The sequence below is a fragment of the Poecile atricapillus genome, chromosome 7 (genome assembly GCF_030490865.1).
Source record: "Poecile atricapillus isolate bPoeAtr1 chromosome 7, bPoeAtr1.hap1, whole genome shotgun sequence".
NCBI lineage: Eukaryota > Metazoa > Chordata > Aves > Passeriformes > Paridae > Poecile > Poecile atricapillus.
The window spans coordinates 3,736,657-3,756,097 of NC_081255.1; the positions used below are offsets into that span (position 1 = coordinate 3,736,657).

The 19,441-nt window shown below is 44.7% G+C and overlaps 1 protein-coding gene across 1 annotated transcript in view; it reads right to left on the reverse strand.

Annotated features, from left to right (window-relative positions):
* The window catches only part of NIBAN1 (niban apoptosis regulator 1), a 53,579-nt gene extending 35,497 nt beyond the window's left edge, over positions 1-18,082 (reverse strand). Inside the window, exon 1 of the mRNA XM_058842264.1 lies at positions 17,975-18,082. Coding sequence (XP_058698247.1) covers positions 17,975-18,029 — 55 coding nt within the window. The 5' untranslated portion in view covers positions 18,030-18,082. The remainder of the gene's footprint in view (positions 1-17,974) is intronic.
* Between the last annotated feature and the right edge of the window lie 1,359 nt (positions 18,083-19,441).

Sequence of the window (19,441 nt, forward strand, 5' to 3'; positions counted from 1 at the left end):
AATCCTTCAAAGCCTTAGCTAAGACAAACTAGACAAACTCTCCTTGCTGATAGTCTGTTCTCATGTTCAGAAAAATAACATAATAGGTCTAAAAATGTTTGCTAAATCTTTAGAAATAAATTTATTTAAAAAAAGGATTGCATTTATTCATTTGCAAGGAATACTGCCAAGCATTAAAAAGGTCTATACTCGTGCAACTGAAGGTCTCCCCTCTCACAAAAAAACCCTTCTCTACCTCTCCATGGATGGTAATGGCACTCAGGAAATCCACACTCTTCACTGGACTTGTCACTCTGCAGGAGAGACAGGAGGAAGCGTTGTTGCCTCATCCTGTGGGAAAGGTTTCTTCACATGACTGCTAAAAAGCATCAATTAAGGTAGAATTTAGAAGATAAGTGTATAATTATTGCATAAAGCTGCTCACCCAACCCTGTGTAAGGCAGTTTTTTCTGTGCTTATTACAGATGGGGCAAGGAAACTACAGCTCTGTGATGCAACCAATCAACTTTATAATACAAATTAGTGCAGAAACACTGGGAAGTGGTACCAGAGCATCAGCCCTCTGATCCAGGCTCCTTCAAGAAAGGGCTGGCACTGATGCCGCTGGAAAGGGAGACCTTGACCACATTTCCTCTCACTCCTCAGTCTTGGTCTGGTTCTCTCACTCACGCTTTACTCTGACTCTCCCATATCTGCTGCTGCTGCCCCAAGGTCCCACTTCAGGATAGGTCACAGCCTTTTTCTCTCTGTCAGCTGTGAAATGGGTGCAAAAGGAACAGATTTGGCCTCTTCCCTTGTGAAACTGAAGGGAGCACTCCAAAAGCCCCTACTTAATCTCGTCCAGGGACAATTCAAGGGAAAAAACAGAGAAAATGAGGCAAATGAAAACAAAATAAATGGGAAAAGACAAATAGAAGATGGGAGATGGCCCTAGCTGCCTGGGGCTTCTCAACATGGCAAATCTGACAGCGGCCTCTTTTCCCCTCTTTTCTCCCATTCAATGTTGAACAAGGCCATAATCAAGATCCCAGTATTTCCAAAGCAGTGTAAAAGAATAAAACAAAGTGATCTAAACATTTTGGGGTCTTTCTTTGGCAAAGCTAAAAGGACCCATTAAACTTCATTAATTGTTCCTTACTTGGCATAGCTCATGTCTTTGATTCCTTCTAAATTAAAGCTGGAACCTTACTAATAAAAATACACCTTCTGCTACTAAACTGAGAATAATTCCCAAAATTTTATCCTGAAAAGAGGTCAAGTAAAAATCCAAACAACCCCTAACTTTCTGCAGCTGCAGCAATATCAAAGATGAAGGATTACCTTTACATTCCCCAGGTTTGCTGTTCCTACATCCCACCAGTGCCAGCAACCCACACCCCCAGAGGTAAAAATATTCCCAGGTGACAAGGGCATAGGTATGGGGAAATTGAGGAAAAAGGGAAAACAAAGAACTGTGTTCAGAAAGAATTTTATGTAAATGCCACAGAAGACACACACAAAGGAACACCCTCTCACAGTCTCTCCTGTGCAAATGTGGGGGTTTAAGATCTCTTTGTTCTGGCACACTGTTCAAAAGTATTTATTTTCTTTTTCAGGTTGCTATTTTTAACCATAACTCAGAGAAAGGCCAGAGCCTGACAGAGTGTCTGACCTCAGCTCCCAGACAGGCACAGCCACTGTGTCACTTGCTGTGACAGGAAGGTGGTGACACACAACTCTGCAGGTCCCAGTCGTCTTGTTTCCTCCATGGGGCTGGTTTCACCCAAGTCCACTTTTATTCAGTGAAATCAGCTCAGAGGGGTTCCATCCAGTCACCTGTCATGCCAAGTGCTGTGCATTATTTTTCTTCCTCATGGACCACTTTCAGTTCCTCAAACACTCATGAAAGCATCACTGAGAGGACAATAGTTACCACTGGTGTTTGTTTTCTGCACTTCTAAGATGACTTCCTGGGAAGAAGCTCCACTTAGCTATTGTCCCTCTCACTAAGGCTGTGCTTTTGAGGCCCCTGGGCTGCTCAGGTCTCCCACTCCAATGTTTCAATGCTCCTTCCTTCTTGAAAAAGAAGTTAAGTTGCCTCATTTCCTCTCCATTTATCTTTCATGTTCAAAAGGGCTTGTGACAACATGACTTGAAAGGAAAAAACCAAATCAAAACCACCTTCTCCCTGTGCTGTGTTTGTACAGTGGGACCACATGAGGTCTGGGCTCATAAAGGCAGCTGGGCAGGTTATTATTAAGAAGAGGAAATTTGTTCCTGAGAATTTATTGGGAAATAGGTCGGTGAGAGCTCTCCTGCTGGTTCTCAGTGACCCTATGCCTCTGGAGGCCTTCAGGGCCCTCCGTGTACAGACACACCAACCTGACCTGCCTGTACACCAAGACCTGTGGCTACACAAAACCAACCAGAAGATGTTCAAGGCTTGGGTTTATATCCATAGTGGCAGTGCTTCAGTCAGTGCATTTAACAGTTTGCTTTCATCTCTCTTGCTTTTGTATGACTCGTTATGGAGCTCCAGTTTTCTAAGTCCCAGCTCTTCCATCAGAGGTCTCCATGAAGTTCTCCCCATCAATCCAATCTCCTGCCATTGCAGTGGCAGTGCTCCTGCCACTGTGGATGCTGATACATTCTATCTTTCTGAAGAAGAGTATGTTTTACTTGTCTGTATCAAAACTTGAACTCTTCATCTTTCTGTGTTTTGCAAAACGCTTTATTTATGGCACTATGAGAAAAAGCAGCCCTAAGAATGCAATATGCTAAGGGTTTTATTTGGCAAATTTATGTCTATCAGATCACATTTTCATTTTGTGAATGCAGAAGTAATCACTAGTAATGTGACTATAAGCATATTTAGCCCCTGTCTAACAATGCTCATTTTGATTCTCATCCAAACCTGAATTCCTCCAATGGCTGCCTGCATTTGCTCACTACCAGCTACATTTTAAGCCATGTTTGCATTCTTCAAGAGTGGCTCAAAGGCAGCCTGTGGCTTTCTGAGAAACAAATACAGGGAAAACCACATAAACCCATTTGCTATCTTCATTTGGGTTGATGGGATTTCATCAGCCTGATGAGATTGAAGACGAGCCCTGAATTTCTATGAATTATTTTCTTACTTAACAGCATCCAGTGGAGCTTCAAAACACCCTGAAAAGCTCCTGAATCCATAACTTTTCAGAGACTTTTCTATCCCTTATTACTATTCCCAAAGACCTTTACTATATAATCAATCATCCCTTCCAATGAGATGCTACTCAGGCTGTGTACTACTTATGCGACAGCAGAACTTTTCCCTACCCTGAGACACTTTCTCTGCTGTTTGCCCTTTCAAGCATCCCTGAGCCAACCGTTTCACCAACTGTTTCACCACATGTTTTACATAAGCCCAGCAGCTTCACACAAACAGGCAGGCTCTTCATTAAGGAAAAAGCAGAGCAGTGAAAAGCATAACAGAACAAGAACAAGCCAGGAATTCTGGAAAAGTGTATTCACAAAACCCACCAATATGATTCATGAGGTTTTTATAATTTCCAGTGAAAAAACACATAGCATTGAAAAAATGCCATCTTATGGTCTCTGCTCTACTCTGAGATTTACTAGCAAAAGTGCACCAAACCTTCATAAACAAGTCAGTCAGGCTGAGCCTTCAGGTTCCAAAGATTCAGGTTTAAATGGAGTCAGGACTTTTTCTTTGCCAGTCTCAGAAATGCTGAGGTCATAACAACAAAACACAGGCCTGAGATACAACGTCCTGGTTTCCAATTCTGCTTGCAGGCAGATCCCTCTGAGGGACATGTGCCTTAGCCAACAGCCACAATCCACAGTTCAGGAGATGGCAGTCTTCTTACAACCCCTTTTGAACAAGAAATGAGGTCAGGTCCTTCTGTTGTAATTATTTCTGCTTTAGAAGCACCTCTGGCACTAAGAAGATACACACATTGAAAATTCAAAAGCATTTTTCAAAATTACTTATGCTGCCACTAGAGTGAGGCAACTCCTCCTGTTTCCAGAACAGCTGGTACCAACCACCAGTTTCCAGGTGGGTGCTCAGCACCTCTGAAGCCAAGCCAAAGCTCTAAATGCCAACTGACGTTCTAAAAATTACAATTTTTGTTTGGGGTATTAAAAATATCTGCCTAGTGTGCTTAAGAAGAACCTGCTGAGAGAAACACAAAAGCATCAGGTCTTATTCAAGAATGCCTGGTACAAAGCAACACCAACAAAGTCAGAGGAAATCATGCAGCCCTGGCTTCCAGACTGAGCAGATACCCCGACATGCTTTTTAAACTCCTAAACTCTGAGGGTTCCTCTGATTTGTAAAATACCATATCTTGAAATTGAAAGAAAACAACGAAATGTAGTCAAGACACACCCATGATACAGAAGTAAAACTTTCCTGAGCAAACACGGCTTGGTTTTTTAAAAAAGGTATATAAAAGAAAACAGAAATCTCTTGAGTGCATTAGATCCACTTTTTTTTGCAAATCTCCTCTGGCAAATTCATTTTTAAACATACATTCTTCTTTGCTTGTCTACTGTATATAAATTGCATACATTCTGATTAACATTATTTAGCCCAGAATAATTACACATCAGAGAGATGTCTAATAATCTCATCTTTAAACTCTGCAGAAGTAAAAAAAGATCCCAAGCATATTTTATGAATATAGGATGGCGTCAGCTGACAAATATATGGCACAATCCATTTTACTGTGGTTGCAAACAAGAACCACATGAATGAATATTATGGGCTTGTCTTTGCATTATTCAGGATGATGAGACTTCTGAAGGAAAGCAAGAGTGTGTTCTGGAATTGTGAGACTGAAGATGAAAGAAAATTAGTCACAGACAATATGGTAAAGAAAATACAGAATATAAGCATAATGGCATTTTACCAGTAGCGGGCACTTCACTAGAAGATTACATAAGGTTTTTGAAATCAAACAGCTGCTGCAAAAAGTAACAATGAATCAAAACACTTGGATTTGTAACTAGAATTGACAAAGAAATATTTTCAGTTACTATAATCATATTGTTTTAGACTTTCTTCAGGAGTCAGGAGTCAGTTTTCAACAGGAAAACCCATCTTAGCCAACAGCTGGAAAGCTCATAGCCTTATTCTGGAAGGAAGGGGGACTGTTACTTTTTACAGATGTCACCATTCTAATCATCCAAAGGGAGTTAAATTTCTGAATAGAGAGGTGGGCCCCATCTGAAATCCAGCTCTCACATCCTCCCAAGGCTGTGCACACTCACAGCCCTGGCACCGATTCAGCCAAGGCAACCAAACACAATGGCCACAGAAACTCAACACTGAGCAGCATCCTCAAATTCAGCCTGTTTTGGGGCAGCCCATCATCCCATCCAACAGCAGAGCTCCAGACATTCAGCTGTCAGAGGCTGGACTATATTTAAAAGCAACTCTTTTGCAGATGGCAACAATCAAACCCAGCCAATGCTTCCCTCCACGGTTCAGCCCCAGCACTCAGTGATATCCAGGTTTAAGAGCACCCCCTAAGGCAAGCGTGAATTTGGTTTATGATCATGAAAGTAACACCTGCCAACGCCAAGTGCTGTGGAAAGGGCAACTTTTCAGTTGACCACACTTCCTGCTGCCTGAATATTTAAGGCACGCAAAGGAAAAGCCATGTAGCAAGAGATGAGTAACTAAGAAACCACAAGCTCTTGCTCAAATTACCATGTAGTATTTTACACTCTAAGCAACTCATTGTGTGGGACGTTTGTTTATGCTGGTAACTCTTGTCTCCCAGTGTGGTATCAGCTTTAGTCACCCCCATTTTGGTATGGGACATGCTGAGCTGCTTCATGTTTTTTCCACCTGTAAGGGAAGTTGGTGCTGAGTTCAGATGGGGCCTTCCTCCTTCATTCACTCGGAACTCAGCTTCTTCCTCGAACAAACCCAGTGCTGCCTCAGTTTTAGATGTCACCATGACACGGCCACAGCTCTAAGGGATCACCATGAACACACCAAACCCAGTCTCCAAAATCTTCTCCAGAAGCTTCTTTTTTTACAGACCTCAGGTGAGTGTCACACCAAATAAAGCCTCAGTTTTGTTCTGGGTACTCTTCCTGCTGCTTCCCTTGGGTTTGGTAGGACATCATGTAAACACAGAATACTAGAATCACTCAACTCTGGGTTGGAAAACCCTCCCAGACCATCAAGTCCAAGCTGTGCCTGACCCTCACAGTGTCACCAGCCCAGAGCAGTGAGTGCCATATCTAGGCCTTCCTAGAACACCTCCAGGGATGGGGATATTCCAAACCTTCCTGGGCAGCCCCTGACAATGTCTGACCACCCTTTCCATGATGTTAAAGCTGAATCTCCCTTGGCACAGCTTGAGGTCATTTCCTCTTGTCCTGTCAAAAGGACAGCTTTGTTCCAGAGGAAGTGTCCAAGGCCAGGCTGGACAGAGCTTGGAGCAACGTGGAATAGTGGAAAGCATCCCTGTCCATGGCAGTGGCTGGAACAAGACAAGCTTTAAAGATCCCTTCCAATCCAAGTAATTCTATGACTGCCCTTTTCTCCTCCAAAAGCACCACAAAAGCCACGATCACCTTTGATCAGCTGACAATCTGGAGCATCTGGGGGCTCCTCCTTGCAGACACATCAGATTAAGCCCTGACATCCTTTCCTCAACCATACTCACAAACCATCACACACTCCTTGTGTCAGTAATTCTGCTGCTACTTCCTGGGCTCAGAACAAAGACAGATGGAGCGCAAGCAGCAGTAAATAAAGTTACTTTCCTTTACAATCACACCTAAAAATACCATCAATCAACCTTCTAATCAACCTCATATGGTATCTATCCCATACATTGCAGAGGTCTGAAAGTTTGTGGCATAGTGAGTTGGAAGTAGCAGAAACTTGATTTATATTTAAAAGCAGGTAAATACCACCCCAGAGAACCAGATCTATGCCTACTGCAGAATGTAAAGCTGGACAAAACATACGTAACTTAAAGGAGAAACACACACATGGCTCCTGCCACCTTCTTTTTCTGATTTAAAGAAGTGAAGTTCTGAGTGCCTGAGCACAGCAAGAGCCTGTCTGGAAATTTGGGGAGAACATCAAAATCGTCAGTTCCCAACAAAATTAGGCATCAGGTTTGTCAAACCCCAAATTAAAAGCCTGTCATAACTCTTTGTGCATGAAATCAAACAGCAGCAAGATCAACTAGGCAATTATTGCACAGTGCTTTGTAGCTTGGCAGGTGTACAGGAAATCTCAGAATGAAAGAAAAAAAATTCAAGCAATCAATCTGGGACTTCCTACTGAATGAAGCAGTAGAAAAACACACCAGAGATAAGCCTTTGCACCCTGGTCTTCAAGCATCAGCAATGAGTTCAGGGCTTCAGATTCACGTGTTCCACTCACACTAAAGCCTATAAGGTACAAAGTCGTGTTTGCTTTGCCCAAGGCAGTGAACAGCTGCTGGTAGCCGTGGGCTTTGCAGGTTTTTTTTAGCCTGCACAGAGGGAAAACATGGAAACAATAGGGTTCAGTCCAGCAGGAGAACATGGGTAGTGGCTGGAAACCTCCTTTCCCACTCACCTCCAGTTTCCCTTATACTACCTGCCTGAGCTGCTCAAAGAATGCCCAAAGAGAGAAAGCCTGTTTTCTATAGATTAATTCACAAAAAAATAACCCCCAAACCCTTCTCCCTCCCAAAACCTCCAAAAAACAAACCAACAAACAAAAACCCCATAGCACAAGAACACTCATCCATTTTAGCTGCAGTTTTCACAAAATGGCAATTGAGGCAGATGCTTAGCATGGAAGCTTCAGTCTGGACAGCTGAAGCAACTGCATCTGCAACTGAAAACACTGGAAAGTGTCTGGCAGACTAAATTACTTTACAGATATACAGTGATATTACTTTACAGAATATCCTTAAAGAGCAAAAAAGCCTTTTTGTCCTTTCTTTTGCACAGACCCTGTTTGCACCGACCCTTTTGCCTGGCAATGATGAAAACTTGCCTTTCCTATAGTCTGACCACTGCAATATTGGAATATCAAGTGAAAATACATAAATATCCTCCGTATCATGCTCAGTAAAAGCAAACTGGTCTTTAGACAACATTCACCAAGGTATTTAACATCCCAAATCCTGCTCCAAGACTTGGTGTCTCTAGTTACCAGTGTCACAATGATGCCCTGCAGAGAAACACAGCACAAACAGCAACTGTGGTTTCATGCAGAGGAAGGGAAATGCCACATAAAACTTTAGAAATGCCTTCCTGAGGCAGGAGATGGGAGGGTTTGAGCGGGATGGATACTGAGTGGCAGGATGGCGCTGGCATCTTCAGTAAATTTGAAGCAGAAATGCCCATGTACCTCTGAAAAGAGCAAGGAAAAGCTCCTTGGCAGACAGCAAATTTCCAGATACTGCACATAAGGGTAATTTTTTTAGCTGAGGTCACAACCACAAGGAACTGAAAATCAGTAGTAAATGGGCTATCCCAGGAAACGAGCAGGGACCTGGTATGCATGACCAGAGGTGGCATCTGAGCCCTGCAAAACCTGCAGCTCCCCTCACACAGAAATAAACCTGTAGGGGAAACCCCAGATGGTTTTATAACATAAAAAAGATGTAGGTATTTTTTTCTAAGGTTGGATGTGAAAGCATTTAGTAACATGCTGAGCAAGCTGGGATTGCTCAGCCTGGAGAAGAGAAGGCTTCAGAGAGACCTTGTTGAAGCCTTTCAGAACTTTAGAGGGCCTTATAAAAAATGAAGGACATGGCAGATAGTGCCAGAACAAGAAGGAGTGATTTTAAACTGCCAGAGGGCAGCATTAGATGGGATGTTTGGAAGAATTTCTTCCTTGTGAGGGTGGGGAAGCCGTGACACAGGATGCCCAGAGAAGCTCTGGCTGCCCCGTCCCTGGAAGTGTCCCAGTCCAGGCTGGACAGGGCTTGGAGCAACCTGGGATAGTGGGAGGTGTCTCTGTCCATTACAGGGGCTGGCACTGGATGGGCTCTAAACTCCCCTCCCACCCAAACCATTCCATGATTCTATGATTCCACGGTCCTGGGTGCTTAAGGGTTCAGCTGGTCCCCAGCACAAGTGTCAGTCATTGACTCTGCCGCTGGCATTCACCAGCAGGGTGCAGCTGGAGTTGCTGCAGGGGCTGTCCCTGCCCCAAGGGTTGGCACAGGCTGTTTCTCCTGATCCTGCCACAACCTGGCCCCATGTCTTCAGTTCCCTGGACTTCTGCTTTAGCTTTGCCTGCTTACACAGTAAAGAATTAGGAACAAGCATTACCTTATGATGTCTGTGCCACACACCTTGTGAAGACCTACACATCCCCCATACAAAAGCCCACATGGAACTGAGGCGTAAATGACCTTTTCTGCAGGTTACCTGTTGCAATGCATGAGAGCCACACCCAAAACATGCCCTGACCCTAGGGGCACTGCATGGAATGAACCTGGAAAAACACCAGCGTTTTGGGGAGCTGTGAACAGACTGTCTTACAGCATTACCAAAGATCTCCTTACAAGCTCTATGTGGTTTGAGAAGGCATCACTGGTGCTGGTGGTGTCGGGGAGAGCCCACAAACTGCCCGGCACTGCCGTGGGTGGCTTTTTCTGGCAGAAACCACTAACAGAAGGATGCTCTATTCTCACTCTTTAAGCAGTGACATGTAAAAAGCCCAGCCTGGAGATCAGCTGACACATTCACTTCGCAAAAAGCTCCAAAGCAGAACTCCTTCTGGAGGACAGATCATGGTTCGCTCCTGAGAAGGTACAGAAAGTAGGCAGCAAGCCAAAAACCTGCTGCTCTTCCACGGAGGAGTGGAGCTGCTGCAGCCCATGGCTGCTGTGCCAGCCCTGGAGCAGCTTGGCTTGAGGGGCCCTACAGCAGCACACGCTGCTCCAGCCCAAGGGTGGCACAGCCCAGGTCCCTCTGAGCCCCCAGAGTGTGACCAGGCACCTGCGGCAGCGCCCACCCAGCGCCACGGCAGTGCTCCTATGGCTGCAGTGGTGCCTCCCTCGTTGACACCCCAAAAACCAGCTGGGAGACACTGGGCTGCTGGGCACCCAACAGGGAGTGCACAGAAGCACTGACTGTGTCATGCAACGACGTGTGTGTCATCCCTGGCACTGCCTACTCCTCGGGAACCACGGGGTGCAGGGCATGGCACAACCACAGCCTTAGAATCAATCTCACCACAAGCAGCACCCAAAAGGTCACTTGAATCACTAGTTTCAGCTTAATGTATTTACTTAGAAAATAACTACTCTACTCCTGATCTCACTCGTTTCCTAAAAGAATTTCAACTGTACAAAAACCATCTACATACTTTTGAAAAGTATACTGCTTTTAACTTTTTACTCATTCCGTGTATTCAAAAGAGCCCAAGAGCCTCGCTTTTGTTTTCTGCTTCCTACACTGCAGCTAAGACAACTCCCTAGCTTTAAAAAACATGCAATAAAAAAAGTTGCAATAACTACACAACAACTTTGGTAGTACTACAATGACCTAAATATTTTGGCTTAAAGCTTCAATACTAGCTAAAGTGTAAGAGCAACTACTTGGTCAGACCTATTAATAAATATCACAGAAGCATGAAAATTAAAGGCTTATGAATTCAAGATATAACACTTAATTAAATAATTAGAGAAACAAAGTCACTAAAATCTTAGGTTATCCATACCAAAATAATTCTCAGTGTAGAATCAGCAGCAAACATTTTTTAAGTTTTAATATATATAAGACTACCAGAAAGACACAGGACAAAGATTTTAGGAGACCTAGGCAGGTGAACCCTTTCTTCACAGAAGTTTGAGCCATTTGCACAAGCTTTAATCTTGCTTTGATATAAGAGTTGGCCTTGTTTCATCACTGTCTTTCAACTGCAAAAGCAAGTAAAATGCTTGCATGTTCAAAAACTTGAAACAACTTTTAATTGTTCTCTAAGTGTGAAGAGAACAGTGTGGTTATTCCATGCAAAAGAAAAAGCTGTACTTTAAAAGCACATTCCTTACTATCATCCTTCCCTACCTAGACAGTGACTCTGCAGCTGCCACTGCCCAAAGGCACCACCAACAAAGATGCTGTCATCATCTCAGAGCTTGCTTTTTCTCCCTTTCATAGTAATAAAATGTCTGTCAGATGCAAATATTGTCTTACAATTTGTGGCCAAACTGCACTAATTTAAGAACTTCCAGTATTCAGTATTTTGGAAAACATCAAGTACAAAAGCACAGCACACTTAAAGTGTGTCTCCCAACTACAGATTTGGGTCAAGGATGAAGCAGTTTCTCACTTTTTCTATTGAGATATTCTTTCCACTGATCCCTGTGCCTAATTCAACACCGTACGTAGTTTCTTCTACAGTGACAAAAAAAGCATGAAAAATGCCTCATGCCTTCCCCTACAACTCTGTGGTTTTCCTTCCCTCACACTACCCAAAAACAGACCAGAGAAAAGCCACCTTTCATTTTTTAGACCCAGTGATGCAGCACATCATCTTTAGGGGTAGCTCTTGTATGGGTTGCTTTGGTGCAGGGGCTTGAGATGATCCTGCTGAACAGGCATGGAGCCTAACACAGTTCTGGGACACAAACTGGGTAACTGGGATTTCTGGGTTTAGGAAAACCTCAAGCCATATACAGAGGGTAAATGGGGTGTGATTACACAAAATACTTCTACTGATAAACTAACAAAGGAAAACTGAAAAATTTAATCTCCTGCTTTGATAGGGAAATCTTGACCATGCCTGTTGCAAGATAACATGGCTGGAAACTTCCAAAATTGCTCATGGAGCTTTTGAGAGAATAATGGACTATTTGAGCAATGGAAACAGAACAGGGAAGATATATCCTACCTTAGTCTCCCAAAGCTGAATCTGAAAGTTACCAAGGACAGTAAATTCTGTTCATGTGCGTGGCAAATACCTTTTTCATCAATCACATCCCTGGATGCCTTTTGCTTGCATTCAGTCGAAAGGTAAGAAAAAGCACTTGGACCCCTGAATTAAAGGCCATAAAACCCAAAGAGAAGCTTCCTCTCCTTTGCAGCACCGGCAGGTACCATTTATCAAAATTATGGGATAAGAAGCTGGTAATGGCTCCAAAAGCAACAATCTCTCTGAGCACTAAAACAAAAATGTCTCAGAAAAAAGTAAAGCCAAAAGGATTTTCCTTTAAAAATCTCATTTCTTACAGTCTTCAAGAACTTGGAAACTTTGCAGGGTGCATATAATAGAATCTTACATGCTTATTGAAATCTGAATTTCCTGTGGGCTTTACTTCACTTCTTCCTTCCGTGAGTATTTATCCCTATTTGGATTGGACTAGATGGTACTATTGTGAATTCTGGATTTAATACATGCTTCTGAATGAAAATATTATTCTGCCTCTTCCTTAGATTTTGGGAGTTGCAGATAAATCAAATCAGCTTTTACCATAAACCACACCAGGTGAAAAGGAAAAGCAGCCTCTAAGAGCAACAAACTAGATGCTGTGAAGTCCAGAGAGACCCCACACTTGTAGAATTTGGTTAGAATGACCTTAAAGCCCATCTCATTCCACCCCCTGCTAGGAGCAGACACCTTCCACTAGACCAGGAAGTTGCCCCAGGCCCTGTGCAACCTGGCTGGGATGGGGTACTCCTGCTCTGCATGATGCCACAGCCATGCTCACCTACAGAAAACGGAAGAGAGAATTTCTGGAACGCAAAACAACCCAGCTAGGAACAGGCTGGAAGCAAAGGCAGGGAGTGCAGCAAGACTTGTACAGAACCATGCTGTACTTGCAGTCACACACCAAATTAAAACCAGAAGGGTAAATGACAATTTAAAGCAGAAAATCCAACATCCAGTCTGAGTGCCTGTCCAAGAAAAGGCCAGCTTTTCCACAATTAATTCCAACTCATTCTTCCATTCTGCAGCACTCCTCCTGCCAGCTCTGTGCACGCTGGCTGAAACTTTCACTCCAGAGCTGTATCAGGCGCTTGGGTTCTGTCCCTCTGAGTCAGTGGGACTCATCTCTGTACCACTGCTGGAATTTATTCAGATAGTTTCCTGGAAAGCTAATGACCCATTTCCTATCTTGTCTTTCAAATAAAGGATAAAGCGGGCTCCTCTTCAGCCTCTAAAATGGGCCAGAATAGGAGTCTCTCTGTTTTTTCAAGTATGCTACATCTTGTAGGAACACACCTACAGCATGCAATCATTGTGCAAAATTCCGACTTAATTAACACCACACTGAAATTCCTAAGAAAAACAAATGGCTAGGAAGAAGTTTCTTACAGATATTAAGTAATAGCTTTCACTGTCACCTCAAAAGAACAACATCTGGAAGATCTGCCTGGAAAAACTCCCTAAACAATGAGGAAATCCACAGGGTGCATCCTGGGTGCTGCAGGGTCACAGCCACTGTGCCCTGCACTGGGGGGTCCCACCTGCCTGGAGAGGAAAGAGATGGAAAAGAAGGGAAGGAAGAAACTGCATTTAAACAAGCAAATCCAAAGCAAATGAATACAAAGCCTCATCCTCTGGACAGATGTCTGTTTATAGAAATGGGTAGCCAGGATATAGTCAAGCATACCCAAGTATCTTTAAGAAAAAACAACCTTCAGAGAAGTCAATTTTTCATACGCTGAACTTTTTGGAGATGCACCTGTTGAAATTACTGGTGTGAGGTGCTTGAAATCTTTCCACTTCTTCAAATTTTAAAAAAATTAGTCCAGACACATGACACGTGACAAAGCAGAGCTTGGTCGTCTACTACTTCTGCTGCTGAGATTGCAGAAGTGGAAAATAATCAAGACTTTAAGGGGCATTTCCATCTTTGCCTGCTGTAAGATCCTCATCCTTGATTGTTTCCTGTCTGCTAGTAGGGACACTAAGCAACACTTTTCCATCAGCAATGACGATACCTCCAGCACAATATCTCAGGACATACCACTAAGCTGCTTTAGCAGGCACTTTCAGCTGATTCCCGAATTTCACAATTGTACCCTGAGCCTGTAACTCCCCACCACTGCCTGGACTGCTCCCTTTTGGGTGTAGTCCTCCTTAAGCATCATTAGACAATTCACCCAACAAACAACTCCCATCATCAGTTTAGCCCATGCCTCATCAAATTGAGAGCACAAATTTTTTTAATAAACTCTTCACATGACCAACTCCCTGTCTCCTTATTATTATTGCCAGGTTTTAAACTCACTTTCACTCACATCCCAAATAATCTCCACGTAGTCCCACCAAAACCCCACAAAGCCGGATTATCTCTGCCACAAGTCATCTTTTTCAAGGCCTAAGTCCAAAACCTAGAGGAATTACTATAAAATTTTATTTTCATTTTGGATGACTTTAAATCATTTTACTGCTTACAATGTGTGTGTATTTAAAATATTTTATGGATTTAAATAGATGGAAAAATGTATTTTTCCACAGGTCTGGTTAGAAAAACAGGCTTGTGCTGCAGAGCACAGAAAGACACCTTGGAAATTGCTAAGGTTTTCAGACAAGTAATGCTGCAGTGCACATGGTTTGGCTTTCTCCCACTTCCCCCTAAGTATCTTCCACACACCTTCTCCCAAAGGATACAAACTGTCCCCACTGATCACACTGATCACTTATTTTTTCGTTATTTCACTATGACATTCATTCCATTCAGGCAGGAGTAAGGAATATCAAGTCTTGACAGTTTATTCATTATTTCATCCCCCAATGACCAATTTTCATCAATTTCTACTCAACATAGACAAAAGATGTTGTGATGGCTTGCAAAATGTAACTTCATGAGATATACACAGAGATTTTTCTGAGTGTAAAAATTGTTTTGCAAAGCATTTTCATCCCCAAATAAGTGTTCAGGAAGTTGATTCAAACTTCACAAGGAAGATCCCTGCCCTTGCAGTTTCAAACACAGCCTCCATTTCCTTGTAAAGGCCACCCAGAAAATCACACATTGGCATTGTCTGTTCTCTTCTTAGGCATTGTTTGCGGCAGGGGATGCACATTACCAGGTCAATAATTACATTTGCTGACTTTCAGGTTGTGATATTGCCCAAGTATTGCCCTATGTACAACAATACACAGCTTTGCAAGTTGGCTGGTTCAGTCCTACACATTTTCCTTAAGAGCATGGAAGCTGAAAGCAATTTAAGGTGAAAATCCCAGGCTTTGCATTCAGTAACCAAGACGCTGTGTGGGATGCCTTCCTGGTTTTCTCTGGGATTTATTTCTTCATCTGGTCTGACAAGGCTCACCCCCACTCATCCATGAGAAACCACAGACAACAAAGCATCTCCCAGGCTCTACCCAGGGGTGCCCATGCTGAGGGCAGGTTCTTGAGGGGTTATAGAGGCACCTGTTTGACTGGGTTTGCATATTTGCAACATAATTTTACATCTCACATAATTCTTGTCCTCATTTGATTCTCCTCTCATCCCACAATCAATGTGAGCAGACAGACTTTCAGAAGTCATAAAACCTGTAGAACTGTACCTGTGTTGGTGTAGAACCGGTAACATGGAATTGTGGAATATCCAGAGTTGGAAAAGATCCACAAGAATCATCAAGTCCAACTCCTGCCTGCACAGGACATGTGCTGCATTTAATGCTCAGTCCCTCATTTCCATTCATTACATTGTGCTTTAGCTTAAATATTGTCTAAGTAAACTACAAGACTTTACAATCCATTTAATTTCAGGCAAATTAAATTATCATAACGGCAACAAGAAATTAAATTACACCATCATGAAAACAACTATGAACTACACCAAGCTCTCACTTGAAGTAATACTCAGTATTTCCTGTCTTGAGGCTACTGGTATTTGGGCCAATATGAGGGAGCATCCCAAAATGCACAATGTTTGTAGAGTGTTGCAGGCTCCTTTGGCTTTCTGTCTCCCCATCTCCCTCCCTCACCAGTGCTGTCCCATTCCAGCACCTATGGACTGACAATTCTGCTGACAAAAAGCAAGTCCTTCCCTTTCCTTTTTATTGAGGACACCCCTGCATCACCTGTGGAGAAAATGAACCCCAAAAGCTGACATCCCACTAGAATAACCCACCTCAGCTTCACAAAGCCAGCTAAAAAATGTACTGCTTATTCAAGCTACAGACTTAGTGCTTCCATATGGTCCCTCTTGGAATGAGGGGAGTTCACCACAGAACTCCTCTGCAAATAAATCACACCCAGGTGTGTAAGACACACAGGCAAGGCCTGACTCTGGCAGACTCCAGCCTAACATCAGCAATAGGTTTGGTGAGCTGGCTCAATCACATTCTGTTTCCATTTAAGATGCTCTTCACAATTATTTTTCTTCCTCAGAGGTGCTAATTCACAGGCAGTCTCTGTATGAAATGCCTCATTAATTATTTTTCCAAGCAGGAGCATCAAGTGGGAGGTCCTCACAGCACGAACAGCAAACATAAGCCAGGGGATGAGCACAGGATTTTAATTCTTTCTTCCACAATGTCTTCCCTCTGCCTCTTGCCTATGCAAAGAGGTGAAGGGCAAAAATGAGCTGTGTCTGGAGCACTGCAGAGCTCTCAGCATGACCAAGGTACCCCTCCCTCTGAGCTGCAGGCAAGTCTCAGATGCACACATCCAGCCCTACTTCACAGATAGGGATTTCCCAACCTTGCAGCATTAGCTCCCAGTTCTAATTCTAGATGATATCCAGGGCAAGGACCTGCATGATTTCCCCTAAACCAATAAACTCCCTGAATTTCCTAATATTTTTTTTTTTTTTTTTTTTTTTTTCGGTAAATACACATCAACCTTTTCAGGTGCTCACAACTCAGGGAGCAGAAACTTGAAATGCTGAACTGTGAAAATGCAATTTTGGCTGCAGCGTAGGGATGAATGTAAAGGAAAATAGAAATCCATGGGGACTGCACCTTCATGGCTCTGACAGGACTTGAAACCACCCTCGACAGGGCAGGAAAAACTGACAGTACTGATAGGACACTGTCGAAAAATCTCAGCATCTGAGGCCAGTAGTTCTGCTGACTGCTTTTTGGGTAAAATTTAATAACTGGACATCCTTCCCAATATGGGAACCTCTTGAAAGACCCATTGTGACTTCAAAGGACGACTAACAGAGGAGGGGTTCAATGTTTGCACTCCCTCTGCACCACAAAAAAATCCCAAAGCAAAAAAATCCAAGAACAAGCTGGGTTGTGGGCACCACCCAGGAGCCCCCCTCCGGCCCAAATCCTCAGCACAGAGTTTGATCTCCCAGCCCACAAGAGAGAGGACTCTCACAGGCTCTGCATGCATCATACATCAAGTGCTAGAACTGGACTTCCTTTCCTCATGCAAACTTTTATCCCACTTGTAAATCTTCAGCCTTACAATTTGCTTTGCAAATACTCTACCTGCTGAGTGATAAGCAGTACAGGTAAGCTGTGTTTCATACTCTAACAAAAAGACTCCCTAAACCTCAGAATTACACTCTTTTCCTTCATAGTTTAATAGCAATATACATAATTTAAAGCCTTTTTTGTCTGTCTGTTTGTTTGCTCTCTCTCTCCTAATATTTTAATGGGAGAAAGAGCTGCCCTTACACAGTCAGACTGTGTAAGGTACCTAACTTTATTACCTCGGTACCCACCAGCAGCGTTGCCACTGCCTCCAGCGGGCTTGTCAAAGCATCAGCCCATATGCTGCTGGTCGGATTCCCAATGGCAAAGCTGCCGGGTGTGTAGAACAGGGATCTGTCACACGGGCAGACTCAGCCGCAGCGCTCCACACTCTCTCAAGTTTCACCGTCTACTTATAACTCCCTCAGTGGGAACTTCTAAAGCATCGCCCTTAAGAAAGTGCTCCAAACTCCATCGGACGCTGAGAATCAGCTCAACCCGCGCTGTTCCGCCGGCTGCCGAGCGCTGCGAGGGATGCGCGGTGCTCCCGGAGCGCTGCCGGCGGCTTTCCCCGAGCCCCGGGGTACCCGGAGCGCTGCCGGCGGTCCCCCAGCCCCGTACCTCGGATGTAGGCGCACTTGCTGTCGTCCAACGGAGCGGAGGCAGAGGCGCCCATGTCTCGGTGCGGAGCTCCGGGAGCACCGTGGCCCCGCCGAGCCCGGACCGCTCCCACCGCTTCCTCCGCAGGCACCGCCCCCGAGCCCGGCCCCCGAGCCCGGCCCTGGGCCCCGGCCCCGGCCCCCGAGCCCGGCCCCCGGCCCCGGCCCTGCCCCCGGCCCTGCCCCCCGGTCCCCGGCCCCGGTCCCCGGCCCCGGCCCCCGGCCCCGGCCCTGCCCCCCGGCCTTCAGCCCCGGCCCCCGGCCCCGGCCCTGCCCCCCGGCCCTCAGCCCCGGCCCTCAGCCCCGCTCCGCCGGCCCCGGCCCCCGGCCCCGGCCCTCAGCCCCGGCCCTCAGCCCCGCTCCGCCGGGCCCGGCCGGGACCCGCGGCTGCCCCACGGCCCGCAGCGCCTCTGGGCTCGCTGGGCCCCCGCCGCTGTTTGTGCCCCCACTCTGCTCTGCACCACTGTCACTCATCACCGCAAAATGCACATCCCCTTAGAGACACGGTTAGAGCCTCCAGAGTTTCCCCACAGAGGCCACGTTAAAGACCGTGCCACAGTAAAAGCACGGTTAAACAGGACCAAAGTGCCTCTCCTGGAGGTGTCCAAGAGGCAGCGGGGTCCGGGACTGGGTGATGTCTGCGGTGGTTTAGGGGTGACAGTGCTAGTGCTGAGGTTTGAACTCGATGATTTTAGAGGTCTATTCCAACCTTGATGATTCTATGACTCTGTGATAAAGGCTGTGGCACAGGCTGCCCAGAGAAGCTGTGGCTGCCCCATCCCTAGAAGTGTCCAAGGCCAGGTTGGACAGGGCTTGGAGCATCCCAGGATAGTGGAAGGTAACCCTGCCTATGACGGGATGGAACGAGATTATTTTAAGGTCTCTTCCAATCTAACTATTCTTCCAACCCATTCCATCCTTCTGTGATTCTGTGATTTATGGCCCAGTCTTCAGGGCTGTATTGTCCCACCCTTCCCAACAATATTTCAAATTGCTACTGCATGTAGGATGAACAATAAATCTACACAAGCAGGCACTAAAATACACATCACTTCAGTAAATATTGTCAAGTGATTGAAACAACTTCCTAAAACAGGCAAGCGTACCAATCTGCAGATCCTCAGCACAGCAATGTAAGACAGTATAGAATAGATATCTGAATTCTCCTGCCCCTGAATAATAATTTCACATCATACCCAGATGTGACTTTCTAAAGTATTTCCTTCTTTTTATCTGTTTTTATGACATTAATCCAGCTGACTGGCCATAGGCAGAGTGCCGTTCCTTATTGTGCCTCAGATGTTTTGTATGGTTGCTGATGAGTTGCAATGGATATAAATTTTGCTGATACGCTGGAGGTACACAGTGACTGGAAGTTATGCATTTTACCATTAAATACTTCTCATTCAGCTTGTACACATCTGCCACT